This window comes from Micrasema longulum, unplaced genomic scaffold (genome assembly GCF_059751315.1).
Source record: "Micrasema longulum isolate JH-2025_06_02 unplaced genomic scaffold, ASM5975131v1 h1tg000607l, whole genome shotgun sequence".
Taxonomy (NCBI): Eukaryota; Metazoa; Arthropoda; class Insecta; order Trichoptera; family Brachycentridae; genus Micrasema; species Micrasema longulum.
Window position 1 is genome coordinate 65,450 of NW_028277803.1, and position 9,641 is coordinate 75,090.

A 9,641-nucleotide genomic window follows, 5' to 3' on the forward strand; every position below is an offset into this window, starting at 1 on the left:
CTCACCCGTGCGAAACAATTCCCGAAAATATTATTTTACTTGACAAAGATATACCTCCTTATGCTCCCAATGAAATTAGAATCTTTACGGATGGTAGCCTGCTTGACGGCAAAGTGGGAGCGGCATTAGTTCCTTTTGAGAGTGATAAAGAATTACCAGGCAGAACATTTAAATTAGATAATTTCTGCTGAGTTTTCCAGGCTGAACTACTCGCAATACGAGAAGCTTTCGAATAGTTATTAAAAAAAACCACCAGAGAGATGGGTTATTGCAAAAATATTTTCAGATTGTCGTTTGGGCGTTCAAGCTATAACGGATACTCGCTCGGTAAATCCATTCATTGTAGATATTCAGAGTGAAATTAAGCATCTAAAAATAAGAGGGATGAACATTCAAATATGCTGGATAAGAGGACATGCTGGTATCGTAGGAAATGAGAGAGTGGATGAACGAGCAAGAGCCGCAACTTGTAAAAGAACGGCACCTTTCTTCTCAGAATTTCCCCTTAGCTTTGCTAAACGCTGTATAAAACAAAATACGCAGCAGCGTTGGGAGGATCATTACCGCGCTTCTTCTACCGGTAAAATCACTAAAATGTTTTTCCCAACGCTGGCTGATGCAGCAAACTTCGATCATCATCACCAAAGTACTTTCGAAACGACCCAAATTTTTACCGGACACGGAGCTATGAGAAGTTATCTATATAGGTTTAAATTAAAGAATGATGACTATTGTCCATGTGATGATATTTCTTCACAGAGTATCGAACATCTGTTATTTCAGTGCCCATTTTTCAGTTTGCAACGCCATGATCTTGAAGCAGAATGCAGGAAAGATGGAATATCCTTAACAGATATCCACACTGTAGTTAAAAGTAGTTATCACGCGCCATTGTTCTTGAACTTTGTAACAATGGTGATTGGACTCATAAAGGTAATAAACCAAAATCGGTGATAAACCAAAACCAAAAACATTTTTTTCCGAGTATCTTAGCCTTTTACATGACACGTAAGGCTACTAAATACAGGGGTCCAAATATACATTTAAAAAAAATATAAAAAAATACCCTTTCATCAAATTATTTATTAATTAAATCTGAAAAAATAATTTATAAAGGAAATATTAGTAAATACTAATTGATGTATGTACTTGCATAATATAATGTAAGTAGCAAGATAATTTTATAATAGGTTAATGCTTTAGATATAAATTTAATAAAAAAGGTAAAGTTATCACATGGATTTTCATAAACATAACGCATACATAACAATTTCAGGTCACGATTAGGTTTATTTACAAAGCAAAATATTTTTTTCCCAATTCAAATTTGGAATCAGGTACTGTATATATATATATATATATATATATATATAAATTTGGAATCAGGTACTGTACTATATATATATATATATATATATATATATATATATATTTCTAATTTTGTGAAATAGTAACACGCAAAGTTTGACAATTGCCGGATTGTCTGTGGTGACAAGTGCAGAATAGCCGAATTGCGCTTTTAAACTGTGTGAAACTTTTGAATTTTGCGACATGCTCGTATTTTGTTTTGTCGATTTACTGAAAATAGTTCAGTGTAAACTTTATTAAATCAATCTCAAGGTAAACATTTATCGTATTCTTCTCTAAATTTAATAATTTATTGTTCTTTTGTATTAACATCACGAATAATAAGAAAACATAACCCTGCTCAACTTGCACAAAAACATTAATTTATCAATTAATACTTCTTTTCTGTAAAATAATATCTTATTTTGGGTGAAAAATATGTTTGTGAAATAGAAACGAATCCTGGACAAGTGTTTTTGACTCGATGGCTACTCTGGTAAACATCCCGACAGAGGGAATCTAGTGACAATAAGTGGTTGGCGTGTTCGCCTACTATACTTAAGATCGTGGATTCGATTCCAGGCAGGGTGTACGTGAAATATTGGTTTTAAACTGCAATACGTATATTTTTTATTATTCGTTTTGTTTAATCAGTTGTTTGTAAATTTTGCATATCGTAAGTACAATGCCGCGGAAGAACCATTTGTCAAAATGTTCTGGAGGGATTTAAAAAACCTTGCGATTTCGTAAAATAAAAAAGTTGAATGCAATTTATTTTGTGTTGTTCACTTTTGTTATAAAAACTATTTTTACTATCGTATGCGTTCATACGAAATTAATGAGGAAGTTCAGCCCTACGGGAAATTTGATATAAAAAATGTATTCTTATGCACGGTAAAAATTATAGTATTTAATTGTACTAAGAAGTTTCTGCAAAATAAATGAAAAAAGGAATAAAACGATTTTAATAAAAACGAACTACTTTACTTGATGTCACTAGTTCTTTCGAATCAACCAATAATGGGAGAGTTGTGATAGATTTACGGTTTGCGGTTAGTCAACTGACAAATCAGCAGAACTCTTGGAGAAGGAAAGAGAACTTAAGACGTCATATGAAAAGTAATTAAAAAAATCATAGCTCTTTAATCAAAGCAATACATGTATATAAAAAAATAAATTTGGCTTAGTTTTATAGTCGGCCTCGTGGTGTAATGGTGAGTGCGTTTGCCTACCAAGCAAGAGGTCTCAGATTTGATTCCGACATGGTTGACACGAAATATTTATTTAAAAGGTTGTTTTCACACCAGAATATTTCTTAGTCCCTAGACTGGTACCTGAAGCGTAAGACTGATCATTTTATCTTCATGTAACAAAAAAAATATCGATATATGCTGCAATTGGTGTACCAATACAGTTTCCTATGCACCATTAGGTGCGAAAAGGGAATGATGATGATGAATTGTCTATTAACAAATAAATAAAATTTAAAAATAAAACACCTAACTGCCTCTTCATTGTGGCTGTTAAACTGGTAGTATAGAAATCGCATTTTGATTTCTTTGGCTCATTTGCAGCATTGAACTTACATAGGTGATATTATATTATATTATTGAAAAAAAAACAGGCATTGATGTGATCCGAAGGGTGGGGACGACGTGTGAGCCTCTGTCCATACATCCTCTTACCCCCTCATTAATATGCATTCCTCTATGCGTAGCTGACGGAGATAATAGTTGCGGGTGCATGGTGGGCTTTTGGATCCCCTCAATCCAATACTTATTGTCATGGGGAAGAATGATAACATTCGACAAAACTCACAGTGGAAGGGGGAACCAAAGCAGTAAAGTTCAATTAAATTAATATCGCAGTTTATTAAATTGAAATTTTCAAAGGTGACTTGTTTATTGACAATTTTTTTTTTTAGTATGAGCAAAACCAATAGGAAGATCCTGGGTCTTTAAAACAGTTTTTGGGTATGTGGAGGGAGTTCTTTCACTGCAGTACTTATTTCATTGTTTCTGATATGGCGTCTGGAGCATAACACTGATCAACTTACCTTCCATGTAATAAAAATGATCTAGATACGCTGAAATTGCAGTACTCATACAGTGTCCGATGCGATACTGAATGATGATTTATAGTGTGTTGAACATTAAAGTAATTTGTAAATATTTACCTTAGGCTTAGTTACCAAATGAATATGTAACAGGTTTAAAATAAAATTGATATAAATTATTTTTTTTACATGTTCTTTGGAAATAATTATTATTTCTCGCACCCAAACGTATTTTGCAAAATTATATGGGCAGAGCTTATTATGTCTTTTGTTGTTTTTAATTTAATCTATATTAACTGCATAAAATACATATTTTTTTATGCATTGTTCAGTTTTTAAATAATAAAGCAATTCAATTTAATAAGTGTCTGATATCTAAAAAAAACCCGTTCTCAACATACACGTACTTTTCATCATTGTAACTTTTATTACTTTAATCAAAATGGTTTGCTTCTTAGAGGTTGAATTGTCATATATAAACAGCATTTGTCCATTTTTAAAAATATTTCTCACTCGCCATATTTAAGTTAACAGAATTTAGTACAAGACAAATAGTAATTTTTATATATATATAATTCCTCTACGGGTGCGATGTCACTGAACTCCTTCTAAACGGCTTAACCGATTTACGTGCGGTTTTCAGAGAAATATAGATCTTTGCTCTGTGCGTGTTCGTAGATATTAAAATCTTCAATCTAATGTGTAAAAAGAAGTAAAGAGCATGAATTTTTTTATTCGTCGATCTACCAGGGTTGCATTCGAGGAAAATGCATTTACAAAAAAATGGAAATATGTTTTTTTTTGTGTATAAAAAAGTTTGTTTTTGAATGTTTTTGTGGATCTCAATCAGATTCTTTCCTTAAATTCTTTATAATTTCCACCCATTTATTTTTACTAGATTTTTGGTAATACTAAAATAATATTAAATAGAATAAATTAAAAAAAATCGTATTCCTACATAAGTACACCCCTCTGTTAGTGAAAAAAAATGTTGACGTTTGCAAAAATAATGCCATATTTGAAAAAATATGTATTTTATATTTTGGAATTCAACCATAAACAAGTACCTACTTAAATTTAATATTTGAATATTAATAATTTTTAGTTTTGGAATTTAATCACAAACAAGTACCTAGGTACCTACTTATCAATGAAAAGTATTTTTCTAAGGCAAACCAACGTTCAGGCAGGAGAACTTCTGTCGGGTCAGCTAGTTATGTATATGTTTTTTTGAAAGGATCTCCACCCACAAGCTATATAAATTAGCTTGATGAATCTTGTAAGTAATAATATAAAAGTAAAATGTTTTATGTACCTTTATTGTACATAATATGTATGTTTTTTTAATAAATTAAAAAAGTTTTTTTTTAATATTCTTACAGAACAGAATTTTCTTTAAAATGGACAAAAAAGAGTCAAAAAAACTTTTTAAAGTTGTGGGGAAGTCTAAAAAAATGAAAGATCACATGAAATTTAAGAAAAGGATGAAAAAGGTACTTGAATATGAAAATTTGGGTGAAGCAGTTTATGATGCAGATATAATGGATGTAGATTATTCGAGTGAAGTAGAAAAGTATACGAGTGCATTTCTTCCTTCCGATTGTGTGCAAATGGATTCGATTAAAGGTGGCAAGTGCAAACCCAAAACAAAGAAAAACCACTTGAGTGGAGAGAATGCAACATTCCCGAATAAATATATTCAAGCAAAAGATACTCCGGCAGAAGAAAATGTGATGATTAATGTTATTTCTGGTATAATTTCAAATACTAACATGTCTACTACACTCCACTCGGACGTACCAAAAAGTACAAGCAATCATCCCGGGGAAAAACTTCAAACGAAAAAACTAACATCAAAATTAGAAACAAAGATCGAAAAAAAACTCAAAGCGGATCAATGTAGTATCAAAGAGCATTCAAACATAAACATTAAACCTGAATGTGAATCTCTAATCTTTGATCCGAACCGAAGCCTTGCTCAAAAAATTATTAAGAAAATAAAAAATAATTGTTCAGTAAGTAAAACGAATTCTCTCTCACCGGCTGTTTTAAAACGCCAATTAAACAATTCTTTGTACAATGATATTTTTCGTTCACATAAATTAAAAAAACCAAAACGAAAATTAATCAAAGGATCTAGTTACAAAACTTCTGTATTGGAAGTTTTTCACCAATGTAACCCAAGTAAAGAAGCATCAATTTCTTCAGTAAATTTTGATATGGAATCTAGTTCTTCTCAAAATGCAAATCATTCACACTTGAAACCTGTGAACGATGACCAAATATCTCAAGAAGACGATGACTCCACGTGTGGGATATTGGATGAATCCACAGACGATAATTTAAGAGAGGAGTCTGTAATTTCGAGTGAAAATAAAAATATTTCACCGTCAATTCAACCCAAAACATACAAATTGTTTGTTTTTTGGAAATTTTGTATTGTAATTTTAAAGTCTAACACAAAACTATATTTTTGTGGAAAACTCAAAGCATCATCACTCCACGGTTCTATAGAAATTTTGGGTGCAGAATTGACTAACACAAGAGAAATATACAGCTTGCCCAACTATAGTTTATTGTGTTTTGAAAGTTATCTTGGTTGTAAGGCAAGATTTAAAGTGACAGCTTTGACTGATTTAGGCATACCAATTAGCAAAGCTGAGGAGATTATGAAAGAAATTGGTCCAGATGACTCTCTTCTCCTCTTACAGCCCCATAACAATACAATGACAGACTTTGTATCGAAGCATTTCTCCAGTGCAGATATATTTTCAAAAGAGAAACTCGATAATTATAGCTCCAACACGGAAATATTCAAGCTTTTACAGTGTCATTTTATAACAGAGTTACGAAGAGGTTTATTTGCGAGTTATAATGATTGGACAAATATATCTCGTACCATATTGCATAATAAAAAATCACGTAAGCAGTTTATTTATATCATTGTGATAAACATGCATTAAAAATTTGGCTAACCAAAAAAAAAAGTTTTTAAAGTTGTTTCCTTTTAAAAATAGGCAATAAAATATAATTAAATTTGTTTTCCTGTTGAAACAAGTAACACTATCTTTTTACTTAATGTTATTTCTCATAGCATAAAAAAATCCTAAATTTGAGTTATTTGTTGAATTTTTGATAAGTATTTTATGGTGGTTTTCATATTTTATTAGTTGACCAATAAATATACCTTAATTTAAATTTACCATAAATCTAAATTTTATGTGAAATATGATTAATTTGAAATAATATTGATACATATTACGTTTATTTTTTAGAGGAAAAACATAATGTAACCGTAATATGCGGTGGAAAGAATTCAGGCAAATCAACATTTCTGCGGTATTTGGTAAATAAAACATTATCTGATGGTCCCGTGGTTGTCATAGATTTAGATCCCGGGCAACCAGAATTTACCATTTCAGGACTTATATCTGTAACTCTAGTGAAAGAGCCACTACTAGGTCCCAATTTCACACACATAATGGAACCCGATAGGTAATACAATTTCATTTTATTAATTGAAGAAATTTTTTGGTTAAAATTTATATTGGTTCATAAAATTCAAATAATGTTCTTAATTTTAGTCTAAAACACTATACTTTATTCAGCATTTTAATATTGAAAAGTCTGCAGAACGCCAGTTTTCCCATTCTGACAGCGTTTGCATAGAAGTTTTGATTTTAAATTGATTTATTTGATTTTATTTTAATACCTAATGAATTGATTATTTGTGTTGCAGGAGTATATGCTTAGGTTTGATAAATGTAGCTGATAACGATAGGAGGTATATAAAATGTGTTCAGGATATATTTGAATATTGCAAAAATAAGGAGACTTATTCTTCTATACCATGGATTGTGAACACCATGGGGTTTACGGGACAGTTAGGCTTAAAATTGTTAACAGCCATAATCAACATTTTTGAACCGAGTCTTCTTGTTGAATTAAAGAGCAACGTTCCGAGGAATAACTTTGACTTTGGCTTATACTCAATGAATGTGAGTACATACCAAAAAGGATGTCAATTTGAAGATAAAATTCAACTTCATCAGCACAGTTACATCTACTTTAGTCTCGATCCATTCCAGAAATATTGGAATAATGGCAAATCATCACTCTTCAGACCTTTGATTCCAAAGGTTGAACGCTTGCTAAATGCTTTGGCGTATTTTAGTCAAACTATCATGGGAAGGTCTCTGTCTATTTTGGAAATGGTTCCCTATGTGTAAGTAAAGTTATGTATACATTACTAATTACATTAGTTTCTTTTTATCATTACTGGTTAATTCATATTGTACTTTTTTACCTCACATGTATTTTGTAATAGGAGTAATATAATTTTGTGAATAATTTTAATATGCAATATAAATAAATGAATTAATATGTACAATAAATATAATTCCCATCTTTCAAAAAGTACTAATAAACATGTTTACATTTTTTAGTATACCAATTGATGATATCAGCATTGCATTTAATAACATTTATGTGGAATATTCATATGCTCCTAGTGTTTTAAATGGGAAAATGGTGGCTCTGTGTAAGGATAAGCGTTTTGATACTCAACAGCATCCTAAAGATACCATATTTGGAGTTGATCTTGCGTATTGCTATGGATATGGTGAGTAAAATTATTTTACATGTCCATGAAATTATTAGAATATATTGCATACAAATGTTAGATGTTACACAGCACGTAAAGTGATCACTCAACCTAGCCAATGACAGGTAGAGGCCCTGTAAATGCTTAGATTTCCACATTCTCCGATAATTCCTTTATCCCGGTTAATATGTCGCACATATCTTTATGAAGTGACACAATTAAAAAAATACTTGCTAAACCGAAAGAATTTTCCAAGGAAATTGGCGCTAAGAAACAATCATTAACTTTTTTTTTTTAAATTCGATTATTCTTGAGCCTCAGATATCCCTTTTAAATTTTGAAAATATCTGAAGTGACATAACTCAAAACAATAAACTTTCTACTAACCTTGATCGGCTAAACTGACACAAATCAAAATAAAACTCTATATTTTTATATATTCTATCAACAAAAATTGTCTGCTACTCAAAAAGGTTCGACATTTCATCTATTATACATAAATGACTTACTCAAAATAATACAGTTTTGTACACTATAATACACGGTTGGTTGAAGTGAGCCATAAAAACAAAAGTGGCGGTAGCGCCATTAGTCCGTTGATTATTGAAGCTAAATTACAACATTTAATGATTCATAGAGGAATATTTCCTAATCTCCTAAAAACACCGATTTTTGAGTTGTGTCACTTTAGAAATACGTGTGGGATATCTATCTTAAAGTTATTTCTTTTATCTTTGTCGAAATATTGGTCTCTTAAGATGAAACTCCAGTATTAGTCTACAAATATTTGGATGTGCTCAAAATATTGTTAAGATAGCTAATATTAGCTTATTTCATCTTGTCAATAGTCTCTATTGAGGTGAAATAATCTTGTTAAAAGTTGAGTAGATTGCTGTAAAATTTAAATATTATTGCAGGTATTGTAAGAGGGATCGATATGGTTAGTAGAAAAGTGTACATCATTACTCCAGTGAAGCCACGAGACATATCTCATGTCAATACTCTGGTGTATGGGGAGAGTAATCCCAATTGTAAGGATATGCTGATCTCCAGTCTCCCTCGGGGAACTGCGGTGCCATATATGACCCCCAAACTCAATATAGGCGAACATTCTTACCTCATGACACCAGCTAAACGTAATTTCAATCCATTTCGCTTACTTAAAAACCGTGTTTAAAATATTTGATTATAATATCCGGTAAGACCTCAGAGTAACACTTCTCCAAAGTAGCCCTTAAGAACAAAAGTGTTCCAAATTTTTGGTTTGATTTTAGTTTGGTTTTAAATTTAACAACACATGTGTAACGAGTGGTTTCAGTTTCCGCTTGCAATTCGCAACCCAAGTACCTACAGCCCGTTGTATTGCTGCAATCTGTAGCTAACTTCGTGGTCGATAATAATATAATGATTTTTCTCCATATAGGCGACTATTGGGTTATTACTCTAAGGGTAAGACATTATTTAAACATACATTTCTTGTTATTTTTGTTGAAATATTTTATTGTTGATTGTCAATTATCTATTATGAAAATTGTATTTTTCCTTTATTTTATGTTCCATTGTAAAAATAAAATTATCTGAATTATGTGCCGTTTTTATATTTTATTTGATATACAGTGGTGCCTCACACAACGA

The 9,641-nt window shown here is 31.2% G+C and overlaps 1 protein-coding gene across 2 annotated transcripts; it reads left to right on the plus strand.

The window, feature by feature from the left end:
• Positions 1-1,466: 1,466 nt before the first annotated feature.
• Positions 1,467-9,589, plus strand: LOC148280191 (polynucleotide 5'-hydroxyl-kinase NOL9). 2 transcript variants are annotated; one of them, XM_088228738.1, is made up of 7 exons: positions 1,498-1,620; positions 4,509-4,682; positions 4,786-6,325; positions 6,679-6,898; positions 7,143-7,628; positions 7,849-8,024; positions 8,924-9,589. In XM_088228738.1, the coding sequence occupies exons 2-7, from the start codon at positions 4,674-4,676 to the stop codon at positions 9,181-9,183; spliced, it is 2,691 nt and encodes an 896-aa protein (XP_088084864.1). In that variant the 5' UTR covers positions 1,498-1,620; positions 4,509-4,673; the 3' UTR covers positions 9,184-9,589. The 2 variants fall into 2 exon arrangements, with proteins under 2 accessions (XP_088084866.1, XP_088084864.1); XM_088228740.1 differs by lacking the exon at positions 4,509-4,682 and having other exon boundaries at positions 1,467-1,620.
• The last annotated feature ends 52 nt before the right edge of the window (positions 9,590-9,641 follow it).